Source organism: Miniopterus schreibersii, assembly GCF_964146895.1.
Source record: "Miniopterus schreibersii genome assembly, chromosome: 1".
Lineage (NCBI taxonomy): Eukaryota > Metazoa > Chordata > Mammalia > Chiroptera > Miniopteridae > Miniopterus > Miniopterus schreibersii.
In genome coordinates this window covers 193440651-193454548 of record NC_138101.1, presented here as the reverse complement: position 1 = coordinate 193454548, position 13898 = coordinate 193440651, and the positions used below count along the sequence as shown (strand labels likewise).

Below are 13898 nucleotides of genomic sequence, written 5' to 3'. Positions count from 1 at the left end.
CGGAGCTGTCTCCAGCGCTCTAGGACCTGGCTCATGCAGGCACTTAGATGAAATAAAAACTTGCGGATGTTCAGGGTCTTTATTTCTTGAACTGGAGACTAGATGAAGGAATTGGACTTGCATCTTCTAGTGCCACACCAGGCTTCTGTTCCCTCTGGATGTCACCTTAATTCTGGGGTCCTCCAAGTACCCAAAGCTGTTGATTCAGATGAGCCTTGTGTCATGGATTGTGTGAGCTCGGTCATCTGTTGAACACTCTTTTCATGAAGGGAGGGATTATAAAGTAGAGGTGATTTCACAAGAACAGGCCACTGAATACAACTGCTCTACTGAAAAAGCCTTCAAGATCACCTCCTCCAGGAAGCCTTCCCTGACCTTCCTTTCCCTAAGTCCCAGCCTGGTTCTCCTGGCACTCAATGGGTATACCTGTCAGTGTCCTAACCACAGCATATAGACATTATTAATTCATGTGGTTCCCCAACCAGCTCTCCAGGGCAGCAATTGGGTCCTAGTTTTGTAGCTCTTCTGCCTAGGGCTTACACCTGCAAGTAGTGGTTGCTCAGATAAATCCCTATTGAACTGAATAATAATAATAGTACCAAATAAAGCATCACATTTGCATAGATTTTTTTTTTAACCATCTTAGCCACTTTTAAGGATACAGTTCAGTAGTGTTAAGTACATTCACAGCGTTGCGCAACCAACCTCCAGAACCCCTTTCATTCATCTTGCAAAACTGAAACTCTATTCCCATTAAACAACTCCCCATTCTCTCCTTCCTCCAGCCCCTCCCAACCACCAATCTACTTTCTGTCTCTATGATTTTGATTGCTATAGGCACCTCGCCTAGGTGGAGTCATACAGTATTTGTCTTTTCGTGACTGGCTTCTTTCACTTAGCATGATGTCTTCCAGGTTCATCCAATTTGTAGTGCACATCAGAATTTCATTCCTTTTTAAGGCTGAGTAATATTTCATTGTATGTACACACCACATACTGTGGATGAATGAAAGGTTGCTCCCATCTTTTGGCTGTGTGTGTAAGGCTGCAATGAACATGGGTGCACAAGTATCTCTTTGAGACCCTGCTTTCATTTCTTTGGGGTACAGTCCCAGAAGTGGAATTGCTGGATCATGTGGTAATTTTATTTTAAATTTTTCTAGAAACCGCCAATCTGTTTCCCACAGTGGCTGCACCATTTTACATTCCCACCAATAGTGCTTAAGGGTTCTAATTTCAAAAAACACATCGATGTGAGAGAGACACATCGATTGGTTGCCTCCCGCACGGCCCCCGACCAGTGCTGGGGATGGAACCTGCAGCCCAGGTGTGTGCCCTTGACTGGGAAGCGAACCGGAGACCCTTCGTTCAGTGGCCAGGCAGCTCTCTAACCACTGAGCACACTGGCCAGGGCTCGATACTGTATTTTTAAAGCGTATTGGTGACTCTGATTTTATTGGAAAGAAGCTTGTGTTGTTGAAGGGTAGACTCAGGTTTGGTGGCTTGTGAATGCCAGAGCTGGCCTGACCCTCAGTTTCTTGGCTCCCCCTGTTTTCCTGCTGTGTTCCTTCTCCTGTTGCTCAGGTCCCCTCCTTCTCCTCGGGGCCAGTGTGAAACACGCTCTGGGACTAGGTGACTTTCTGCGACATCTTCCGACCGGGGAACCCAAGTGCTTCACGTTTGCACTTGCCTTTCACGGATTGAGGGCCCGAGGGCTCCTTCGCCCTGTTACCCCTGCAGAATAAAGGTGCTTGAAACTCAGGCCAGTGTCCCTGTGTAAGGAGCAAGATCAGAGCAGCCGGCCAATACATTGGAAATACCTCAGCTTGGGTTTTAGATTTGTTCTTTCTTTTTTTAGATTTGTTCTTTGAAGTAGCAACACCCTTTATTTAAAAAAATGCCACCTAGCACATTAGCTTAACATTTGAATCCAATAGAAGAGGCCGGTATAGGATGGTTGGGGTAGCTGGGGTCCCCCATATAAGCACATGGTGACATCGCCATTGTGAATGCCCAGCAGCATGAGGTCCGGGTTTGCCCTCAGGCCTGGATCCTGGGAGTATCTCGAGCATTTAAATCGACTTTTTGTTCTTTTGCAGGATACTCACTGTTACCATTCTGGCTTTCTGGCTTTCACGTCCTGGGAATGCACAGGTAAGGTGTTTATTTTGTTAATTATCTAGAAGCATGTTAAAAATCAGGCTGCCCAGCCGTGCATTTTAGATTCCTAGGACTGGGCGGGGGGGCTTTATGATTTACCTAAACTGAGCTCTTCCTGATGCAGAGATTAAAGCTGGGGCTCAGACGAGTCGAGCCTTGACCCAGGTGATATAGTTCATACATGGGAGGGCCGGGACCTCAGTGCCCTGACTCCCAACCCAGGATTCTTATAATTGGATCCTACTCCCTCATTTGTGTCCCTCTAAGGGGTGTTTTGACTTACCTTAAATGCTAAGTCAAATGTGTTCTGGTGTTATGTGGGCAGTGGTGCCCCTGCATGGCTGCACTTGGCATTAGTTGGTGAGCCAGGGCTGGAACCCAGCTCTCCTGGTTTCCCGAGAGTTATAGCACAGCCTCCTGGCTCATCTGCTCTGTTTCTTTTGCCCCAAGGCTCTAAGACACCTGAATCTCCTCCCAGGAAAGCAGGCTAAACCCATCATCTCCACAAACCAACCCACAGCTCAGGGAAGCCCAACCCCTGCGCCCCATTCCTGTGACATGGCAGGCTCCAGGGTCTGCCCAGATGGCCCACTGACTGTCAACCCCCACGACGTTTTCCAAATGCATAAAGTTGTAACTCAAGTTACATGTGAAGCCTGCAACCCTCGGGTGCTGTTGGAGATCTGTTTCTGGAAGTGTCTGTGTAATAGTCTTCTGAGGTTGAAAGAGAGGAGTTTCCCCAATTCTACTTTTCTTAGGAAACTGACTGCCTCGCTGTGTCGCTTTTATTTTATGCACGGACCTCAGGATCAGGTAGAGGGTTTCATAGGGTCCAAAAAGCTCATCCTGGGTGCTGAGAAGGTCAAACAGCACCCACAGAGAGGTGTTGCCCTTGAAAGCAATCATACCCTTTCCCAGAAAGGAGTGAACACAGGACGCGCCTCATCGGGCCCATCAGGTGTGATTAGTATTGCGGTTCAGGAAAAAGCCCCAGTAACCGTCTGTGAAAAGCGGGGGCTTTGAAGCCACGGTGCGGAGCCTACAAGGTAATGCTAAGTGTAAAATGACTGTGTGAAAATGCCAAAAACATTAAGACAAGTAGATGTTATAATACAGGTGTTGCTACTATGGATGTTTTTTTTGGTCTTTATTTCCCAAACTTCCTGTGATGTCATTTTAATGCTTTTATAGTTAAACAAACATATGTGAGTAAATGACCCTGCCTCCGCCTCTCCTTTCCCGCAGCAACAGTGCACTAACGGTTTCGACCTGGACCGCCCGTCCGGACAGTGTATAGGTAAGAGACCCCTGGAGATCCCTCGCCGGGTGGGGACGCTCAGTGACAGTCCCATTGCAGCGCTGTTTCTTCTCAGCTGATGTTCAGTATTGTCAAATCTGTATTGGCCTTGCCCGTGGAAGAAAACAGTGCCCGGGGAGGTTGAAGTCAACGACACCCTTCTGTCCATCACCTTCTTGGTGCCCATCACCCTCACCAGAAGCCCTGGGAGGGGCAGAGATGAGTAAGAATAGACCCCTGCTCCCAAGGAGCCCTCCGTCTCTGTTCCGTTCCTATGGCTGCCATAATAAATTGCCCCCAATGTGGTGGCTTAAGTAACAGATTTATTATCTCACTGGTCTGGAGGTCAAGAGTCCATCAGGTCTCCCCAGCTAATGTCAGGGTGTCAACAGGCTTTGTTCCTTTCTGGAGGCTCCAGGGGAGAAGCCATGTCCTTGCTCATGTGTATTGTGGGCAGAGTGGAGTTTGTTTCTTTTTTTAAATTGAGACATAATTGACATATAACATTTTGTAGGTGTCCAACATGTTGATCTGATATCTCTTACAATGTGGATTACCACCATAGCATTTGTCTTTGTTTTTGTTTTGTTGTTTTTTTAAAAAAATATATCTTTATTGATTTCAGAGAGAGGAAAGGCGAGGGAGAGAGAGAGAGATAGAAACATCAATGATGAGAGAGTCATTGATCGGCTGCAGCCCGCAACCCGGGCATGTGCCCTGACCGGGAATCGAACCCCGATCGCCCGGATCCTAGGTCGATGCTCAACCGCTGAGCCACGCCCGGCCGGGCACCACCATAGCATTTGCTGACACATCCATCACATAACATAATTCCCACCTCTTTTCTGTGCCTTAACATTTAAGGTCTACTCTTAGCAGTGTTCGAGTATATAACACAGTACTGTTAACTATAACCACAGTGTTGTGCATCAGATCCCCAGAGCTTATTCATCTTACACCTGAAAGCTTGTGCCCTTCTGCCAGCCTCTCCCTATTTCCTCCAGCCCCCGGCCCCTGGCAACCACCATCCTACTCATTATGTTTGTAAGTTTGGCTTTTTTATATTCCACACATAGGTGAGATTATACAGTGCAGTGGTACCTCGGTTTTCAAACGTCCCCATTGACGAACATTTCGGTTTACGAACAGCGTAAACCTGGAAGGAAATGCTTCGGTTTTCGAACATACCTCTAAGGTGGAACAGGCCACAGGCTTCTGCTGAGGGCAAGGTCCTGAGGCCCAGCTGTCGGCTGTGGATCCCTCAGTTTTTGAATGGAACGTTTCAGAGCTCAAACGGGCTTCCGGAACGGAGTACATTCGAAAACCGAGGTGCCACTGTATTTGTCTCTCTCTGTCTGACTTATCTCACTTAGCATGACGCCTCCAAGGTCCACCCATGTTGTTGCAAATGGCAGGATTTCCTTCTTTCTTGTGACTGAATAATATTCCATTGTGTGTGTGTGTGTGTGTGTATCATATCTTCTTTACTCATTCATCCACAGCGGGACACTTAGGTTGTTTCCACACTTTGGCTACTGTGAATAATGCTGCATTGAACATGGGGGTGCAGATATCTCTTTGAGATCCTGCTTTCATTTCCTTTAGATAAATATCCAGAAGTGGAATTGCTGGATCATATGGTCATTCTATTTTGAATTTTGAGGAACTTCCATACTGCTTTCTGTAGTGGCTACACCAATCTGCATTCCCACAGTTTTAGTTTCTTGCGGCTGTAGGACTGAGGCACCTGTCTCCTTGCTGGCTGTTACCTGAGGATCTTTTCCAGTCTCAAAAGGCTTCCTTCATTCCTCAGCTCGTGCTCCCCTCTTCCGTCTTCAAAGCTGACACAGTGCTGAGTGCTTTGAAAGCTTCTAATCTCTTCTTTTTCTATCATCACATCTCCAACCCACCCTTCTGCCTCTTCTTCCACTTTTAAGGACTTACATGATTACATTGGGTCCCCCCAGGTATCTCCCATCTCAAGGTCAGCTGATCAGCAACTTGAGCTGCATCTGCTACCTAATTCCCCTTTGTCAGGTAACCTAAATGTTATCACAGAGTTAGGACAGACATGTTGGGGGCTGTTCTCCTAGCTCACCAGCTTGTGGGCGAGGCCCACCTGGATGGATGAACTCTACCGGGTGGAAGAAAGTCATTCAAGTTGAGACGATAGCAATGAGCCCTTGAAAAGGAGGAGAGGGAGCGATGCCTGATGTCTGATGTCTGGGGTCAATGAAGAAAGCCTTCATGGAGGTCACATTTGAGCTGCGTCTACCTATCTATCTATATCCAATTCAATAGAGATCCAATTATATATATGAGAGGTTTTATATATATATATATATATACACACACATACACACACACACACACACACACACACACACGTATATGAGGTTATATATGAGAAGAATGAGTGGGATCCCGAGAATGGCATTCCAGGTGGAAGGAACAGCATAAGCGAAGACCAGGGGTGGAAAGGACGTTCAGAGCACAGAATAGTTTGTCGTGGGTGCAGCATAGGGTATGTAAAGAGAATGAGGCAGCCCCACTTGCCCCCACCTCAGGAATATATTTAGCTTTTTAATTACATTTGATTTAGGCCAATTCGTCTATCTTTCCTGAGCTCACATCAGCTCAGAGAACCAGAAGGGGAGATAGATGTTTTGAAAAATGATGAGTGGTGAGGAATACAACCCTGTCGTGGAAAACCGAGGCCTGCACTTTGATTTAAAGTGAAGGGGACGCCGTGCCCAGAGACAAGGAGGGGCAGCAGCTGTCTTTCTGGCCCACCAGTTTTATGGATGAGTTCAGGCTTACAGCTACTGGACGGGGCATTCAGCGCCTCAACGTCTCCCTTTCTCAGGGTGGGCGTTGGTGGGAGTTTCTCAGGTGAGATGGCCGGGGCGAGCTGTCAGGATTCAGAAATATCCCCCCGAGCCTCCTGTCACATACGGAACAGCCCCCAAGGCTGGCAAGAGGGCCATGTGTGGGGGTAGATCCGCTGCTCTTGCTGGAGCCAGAGTTTAGGCCTCCGCTGCCCGGCCCCGGCCCAGCGAGGCGGGTTTTCTCCAGCACCTTCCTCCTGTTCCCGGCTTCAGGCAGAGCACCAGCCTGGCCTGAATTGGGCCCTGCTTGCTGGCACGGTGTGAGCTGACTTTCAAGTAAGGCTCCACTTTCTTAACAAGCAACTAGCTCTCGGCCAAGCCTTGTCTCTCTTGAAGCAAGGGACTCTTTCTCCCAGGCCCAGCTGCTTTTTGAAGTAGAAATGGAAACGATTCCAAGGTCTATCCCAGTGTTTCCTGAGTATCCTGTGGGCACACAGATAAGCTGTCTTTATTTTGATAGTTGTATTTTTACTGTTACCTTCTATGTATGCTAATTGATGGTGTTTTTCATCTGTTGTAGTCATGTAAAATTTTAAAAAATACATTTACTCGAGTTTCAAATGTGGGTTCATTTTTGTAAAAAGTTCTAAGCACACGATAATACAGGTTTTGTGGCCAAGGCCAAGCTCATGGTGCTGGTATTTGATGGCTGATGTTTGGGTGACACTGGTCAATATGATTGAGCTTGGCTGACCCCTGGGAGTACCTGACAGCCATGAGCCAGGCACTGTTTCGTAGATGCTGGTAAAGAGGGTTGGCGTCTTCTGTGGCGCTCTCGGTACAGGGCTCTGCTTAAATAAGCCCCATGCCCAGTGCGGCTGGGGCCACTAACGCTCGTCCTTCCTGTGGCCTTCCAGATATCGATGAGTGCCGGACCATCCCCGAGGCCTGCCGAGGAGACATGATGTGTGTTAACCAAAACGGCGGTTACCTGTGCATCCCCCGGACAAACCCAGTGTATCGAGGGCCTTACTCGAACCCCTACTCAAACTCCTACTCAGGTCCTTACCCAGCAGCTCCCCCACCGCTACCGGCTCCAAACTACCCCACGATTTCGAGGCCTCTCATATGCCGCTTTGGATTCCAGATGGATGAAGGCAACCAGTGTGTGGGTGAGTGGCACCTTGAGCTTCCTGTCATTGTGCCCTGGCGAAGACCACGTCTTAGTCCAGCAGGTCCACCCCGGCGGGTCGTTAGCTGCCCTTCCATGCACCAGTGAAACAGTGACTTACTTTCTACATAGTTCTTTCACTCTTAGCAGCCTGTTTCTCCTCCCACCTAAGGAGTAGTTTAATTTGCTGTGTCATTGACAGTTCTCCAGAAAGCCGATTTGTTTTTTCTTTATCTGTCTGTCTATCATCTATCTATCTATCTATCTATCTATCTATCTATCTATCTATCTATCTATCTATCTATCTATCTCTATCATCTATTTATATCTATCATCTATCTCTATATCTATATATCTATCATCTATCTATCTACCTATCATCTATCTATCATCTATCTATCTATCTATCTATCTATCTATCTATCTATCTATCATCTATCCTATCATCTATCCATCCATCTATCTTATCTATTTATCTATTTAAAGATCAAGCTCATATTTTCTCTTTTCAATAACAAATGCAGCTGGTCAAACTTATTTATTCTGGGTGAATCCCAGAATGAGATCTAGAAAGGACCAGAGCTTTCTTTTCAACACCCCTCACCCTCGAATGGAATGTATGCTCCTGAGATAAAAGAAGCCATGAGGGCCGAGACCAACTGTTGTGGAAGGAAAGTGGGTTCCTTCGGTGGGGACCAATGCCCCTTGGGCCAAAATGAGCCTCGCTGATGGGAGCTCATAGCAGGAGTAGCTCTGTGGGGTGAAGGAGTTTGCCATGAGGTCCCAAAGGAGTTGACAAGTGGTGCGATGGGTGCCTAGTGAGTTTTGGTGTTCTGTTGGACAGGGTGACACCTTGGTGGAGGGTTACCTGGAATCCTCCCCGGTCACTTGGTGGAGGGTTACCTGGAATCCTCCCCAGTCAACCTTTGTAATTGTCTCCAGCTTTGGGCTATAGTCTAGACTGATGGGGACTCCAAACTGTTTTGATCATGTACCTCGCCAACCAAATCTTTCTGTACCTAGACCCCCGTTATGTGCATATTTATAAATTACATACATATCCTATTAGACTAATATGGTTTGAGGAGTATAAAGCATATGTAAGAAATAGAAAAATTTAAAGGATGCGATAAAAATGGATGTGAATTGAAGTTCTAACATTGCCTTCCTTTACCCTCAAAATTTAGGAGAACGTCGGTCCACTTAGTGAGATTTTTGTTGGTGCCACTTGAGGGTTCTGGAGTGTTGAGCTGTAACCAACTGTTAGAGGCCGTGTGATTATTGTGTTATGTCTTGTCTATGTTCATGCAAATGATGCATTTATATTTGAATACATGCAAATAACATGCAAACAAGTGTCCCTCAGAGCTACAAGAGAAAATTGGGTACACCTGAACCCAAACTTCTCTAGTCTCAAGAGGTGCAGCGTGGGGGGCAGGGAGGCAGGGATGGGGAGAGCTGGTTGATGGTCACTTGGAATATAGATGACTGTGCAAAGGGAAAGAGCGTGGGGCCCAGTCAAGCCGGGACTGCAGCTTAAGCTTCCTTAAACAAGCTGCAGAACAAAAGACCTTGTAGCTGGAAGGGACTTTGCAACCTGAACTTTAGTGTCTTCATTTTACAGAAGAAGGCATATGGACTCCACCGAGTTAGATAACTGCCCAGGTAGGATGGGGCCGTTGGCCTGACAGCCACCCACAGTCTCTCAACTCCCCCTTGGGGCTGCTCGCGCCTATAGAGAGAGTCTCAAAAGCAAGTGCAGAGAAAGCGAGGTCGGGTGGGGGTGCAGCTCTTCTAGCGCTTCCTGTGGGGCTGGGTGGGCCCAGTGACTGTGTACCCCTCGAAGTGGAGAAGGGGGTGCCATGACAATTCCAGGGCTCCAGGTTTTCAGGAGGGGCTGCTCTATCTGAGGCCTTGGGCCATTTCACAGGCCCCTTTGCGGAGCAGTTGGGAAGTGCTGCAGGGCTCTCCAAAGCGTCCCCCCGTCCCCTACAGACCTCTTCCAGGATCCCAGCGCCCCTGAGAATGAAGACATGGCTGGGAAGCCTGTTCATCTCCTGGTGCCATTTCTATAACGGCACGTGGTTTACGGCTCTCAACCTGTCACACTGGAGACGTGGAGCCTTCATAATGGCCCTTTTGTAAGAAAAATACAATCTAGGAACCCTGGTGAGGACTGGCACTGGGCCCGTCCATTTCCAGAAAGTTCAGCATTATGCATTCATAAGTCCCGAGTTCTTTCTGACTTCCCTTCACTCCACCCCACCGTTTCCTGGTCTACAGAGGGTCCTTCTGGGCATTGAAAGAGGTGGCCTCGTGGGCAGGGGGCAAGGGAGGGGACAGGGAAGGGAGGCTCTCTTTCCAACACTGCTCCCCCCAGGAAGAGGGATGAGAGAGGTGGGCCTGGGAACAAGCAGCAGGGGAGCCAGGCACAGAGGCCGCAGAAGCGGGGAAGGACCTGAGAGGGGACATTGTTGTCGCTGCCCAGAGAAGGAGGGTGCTGGTGCTTCCCACAGCGTAGGTCTGGTGCCGTGGAGGAGGCGTGGGATGAGCGGTGCACAGTCGGGGCGAACTGGGGAAACGTTTCTGAAACTTTGGGGTCCTAGAGAGGAGGATCGCATCTCCAAAGCAGTCTCCTCTGCCTCCTTCTCAAAATAAAAAATAGTGAACAGCAGTAACCACCGCAGCAGCAGTGATAACAGCGAGCCCTTTTAATCCTCAGCACAACCCCACGGGGTAGGACTGTTACTCCTGTCGTACGATGGCGACCCAAAGCACAGAGAGGTTAAGGAACCCACTGGAGGCCACACAGGATAATGGGGCCGAGCCAGGGTTTGAGCCTGTTTAGGCTCTGGAAGAGGAAACTGAGGTTCAGGGAGGTAAAGGTTTGTTCAGAGCCTCCAGGAGAGTCAGTCCTGGAGCCATAATTAAATACTGGGCCTTCTCCTCCTTTCATTTTTATTTGTATCTGTTCTGGGTAGTTAGCATTTGTGTTCTGTGAAACTGTGAACCGGGACAGAAGCAGAGAGACCGCTATGAATGCGCGCCTCGTCGCCGAGCTTCAGGAATCGCCCGCGTGGATCCGGCCTTGTTTCTTCTCTGCCCTCACCTCGTGGGTTTATTTAAAGCGAATCCCAGGCGTCACATAATCTCCCCCTGAACTTCTTCAAAATGTGTCTCTCAGAGAGAAAGTTTCTTTAAAAAAATAGCCACAATACTGCCATCAAGCCTACAAAAATCAATAATTCCTTATTATTATTTTAAATATATCTTTATTGATTTCAGAGAGAGGAAGGGAGAGGGAGAGAGAGAGAAACATCAATGATGAGAGTCACTGATCGGCTGCCTCCTGCACGCCCCCGACTGGGGATCGAGCCCGCAACCCGGGCCTGTGCCCTGACCGGGAATCGAACCGTGATCTCCTGGATCCTAGGTCGACGCTCAACCGCTGAGCCCGCCGGCCGGGCCCTTTTTCTTATTAAGTGTCTAGGTGGTGTTCAGATTTCCCCGATGGGCTCATCAGAGTCTTCTTTCCGCCGGTTGGTTTGCGTCAGGCTCAAACAGGGTCGACAAATTACGTTTGGTCGACAACCCTCTCAACTCCCTCTTAATCTTTCCTGTTTCCTTTACCACTCGTCTGTCGCAGAGGCTGAGCGGTTTGTCCTGTAGAACTTCCCGCCTTTGGGGTTTAGCGGATAGCATTCTCACGGGGTATTTAACATGTTCCTTCATCCCACAATTTTCCTGTAACCTGGAAGGGTTGGATCCAGAGACTCGATCCAAGTTTTCGGGCAACTGCTTCCCAGGCAGTGCCCTTGTTCCTTTGTTCCCCCCAATCCCCGGCCTCTTCCCCCGAGTCTATGGACATCTGTAAAAGAGTTTACAGAAGCAAGTGGACATCCCCTTGCACTGTGGCTGACTTTCTCTGAGTTTTGGACCCACTTTCAAGGAAGCAGTTTCCACCCATGTGCCCAAGTTAGCCTGTGCCCTGTTTCTGCAGGTCGGACAGGACCAGGCTTGGCACCCGGGTCCCCTGGGCTCCTCTTTGAAGGTGACTAGACCCTGCTCCTTCTGGAACAAAGTTTGTTTTGAGTCCATAAGGCCCCAGATGTAAATCTGGATCACTTGGGACTCTCGCAGACAGAGTGAGCAGGAGCCAAGAAGGTTTTGTGTCATTTAGAAAACTGGCACCTTGGCTTGGGGGTGCTCAGCTCCAGGGCCACCTCCACAAGGGTGGTGGGACTCATGGCTAGTTAGAGTGGCTTCCCCAGATCCTGGACCCTCAGAAGGTCTCGAGACCAGCTTCTCGGGATGGAGAGCCCGAAGGACATGGCTAATTGGCAAGGAGGAAAGGGTGTTGGAAGGAAGCCTTACCTACCTAGAAGACAACCGAGACCAGACAGAAGGCAAAGTGGAACACATGCAGGGGGCTCTGAGCTGGTCAGAAGACAGCCCGGAAGCAGGATGGGTGGGGTTAATGCCACTGGAGCTGAAGGCTCAGGGAGGGCGGTGAGCTGAGCTGAGGGGTAGGGATGCCCTGGATTTGAACCCCATTTAGGAACCTTCCTGTCCTAGCTTGCCGCCTCTGAGACCTTTGCTGTAGGTCCCTGAATGTGGATGCCACTTGTTTCTGAGTGTTCATCTCCTTTGGGGCTCAACTTGTCACCTCCCTGGGTAGACATTCTTAGTTCTGCCAACTTGGCAATGGCAAATGTAGGGACTCCACCAATAACTAATGTGCATGAGATGTTCTGCAGCTTAGAAAGCAGCCATTTACTGGAGCCACACTGCACTGGGGCTGCAGGAATTCTTCTGGCCATTTGTGATAAAGCAATATTTTTATTCTACTGGCCTAGGGTTTTCTCATTGGTCAAAGCGCCCAAGCGGGTGGAGGGGAACACATAGGGGTCCTTTTGGAAGATGGATGGTTGTTGGCCTGAGACTTTCTCTTGGGTTATTTTTCCTGAAAGCCAGCCAGTATTTATTCAACCAATGTACAGAGAGAACCTTGTTGGTGCCAGGCTCTGGCCTAGGCACTGAGGGGGCAGGGAGTCCCGGGCAGCTACCAGGCTCTCTCCAGAGCTTACCATCAAGGAAGGGAGATTAGACAGAAAACAAGCAGCTGGAATACTAGGCGACCTTCTGAGAAGGCGAGGTGCCCTGGAGTGGAGAGGGCTGGATCCTAGGAGTCAGGCAGGCCTTGCTTCTCACCTGGGTTTCAGTTTTCTCATCTGAGCAATGGGCGTAACAATGCCTACCCCACAGATGACATGTGAAAATGCCTTGTCCAGGGTCTGCATGGAGTATCATGTAGCAAACATTGATGGGGAAGGATTCAGGGAGGAGACAGCTAGGATCTGGAGATGATAAGCCCTGAAAAGATTTGCAGTCTGAAAATGTATTGGAGACCTCATTCTTTAGAACCTTTAAAGTGACATAAAACTGAGCTCGGTACACATCCACCTTGTAGGGCTTTGCCCAGTTCAGCAGTCAGATTCTGCTTTGAAATACCAGCCAAGCCTGGGTTTATTAAATTGTGAAATAAAACAATGAGAAGTGGTTCCCAACAGGTAAGACGAGGCCAGAAACACTTAGAAACCAGCCCCTGGTTCATAGGCTCCTGCTGGCTTTTCTTCTGTTTTATACAGGCTTGGGCTGTAACTTGAAACCCAGTCCACAGGAGGAAACCAGGAGGAAAATGCAGGAAGCCCTGGCTACTGGGATCTTTAGCTGCAGGGCACTGGGACCAGGCAGGCCTGGGGAGTAGATGGGACCCAGGACTGAAGTGGGACTCCACAATTGGGTTTGCTCAAGTGTCCTTTGAACTGGGCCTTAGCGAGCTAGTTCAAGTGCAGCCCCACTATTCAGGCCTCCCCCTCTTGCTTCAGGTCTTTTCTAATCCTTGGCTGGGATGGTGAGCAAGCAGTGTAGCCTCTCTGAACCTCAGTTTTTCCATCTGTAAACAGGGATCACAATAGCAGTGTCCATAAGGTATTTGTGAAAAGTAAATGAGATAACACATGTAAATCATCCAGCATGGAGGCTGGCTTGTGTGTGGTAAGGGTTAACAATAGTTATTATAATTTTGTTTTCATCATTTCAGATTCCACCATCCCATTATCAAATCTCCTATTGCAAACTCTTGGGTTTATTATTCTGTTATTGTTTGTTTTTTCCTTGGGGGACTAGATTGAATAGCACATGCCTTACAGAGGGTGGAGGGTTGAATTCTTGTTACTTTTCAATATTAGGGGTGGGGGGATTTATACTTCCAAGGAGATCTCAGCAGAGAAGGGACTCCACGGATCATCCAGAGCAGCTCTTCTGGGCCATTCATATGCCCATGAGTCAGCACCTGGGGAAATGTGGATTCTGACTCAACAGGTCTGGGCCGGGGCCTGCGGTCCACATGTCCCACCAGCTCCCTGGTGATGTGATGCTG

General features: G+C 48.7%; 1 protein-coding gene across 2 annotated transcripts in view; it reads left to right on the top strand.

Moving 5' to 3' along the window:
• FBLN5 (fibulin 5) overlaps positions 1-13898 on the top strand; it is a 64894-nt gene that overhangs the window by 3163 nt on the left and 47833 nt on the right. For both annotated transcript variants that reach the window (XM_081157496.1, XM_081157497.1), the window contains 3 exons: positions 2100-2154; positions 3406-3457; positions 7203-7457. In XM_081157496.1, the coding sequence (XP_081013622.1) occupies positions 2100-2154; positions 3406-3457; positions 7203-7457 (362 nt within the window). The remainder of the gene's footprint in view (positions 1-2099; positions 2155-3405; positions 3458-7202; positions 7458-13898) is intronic.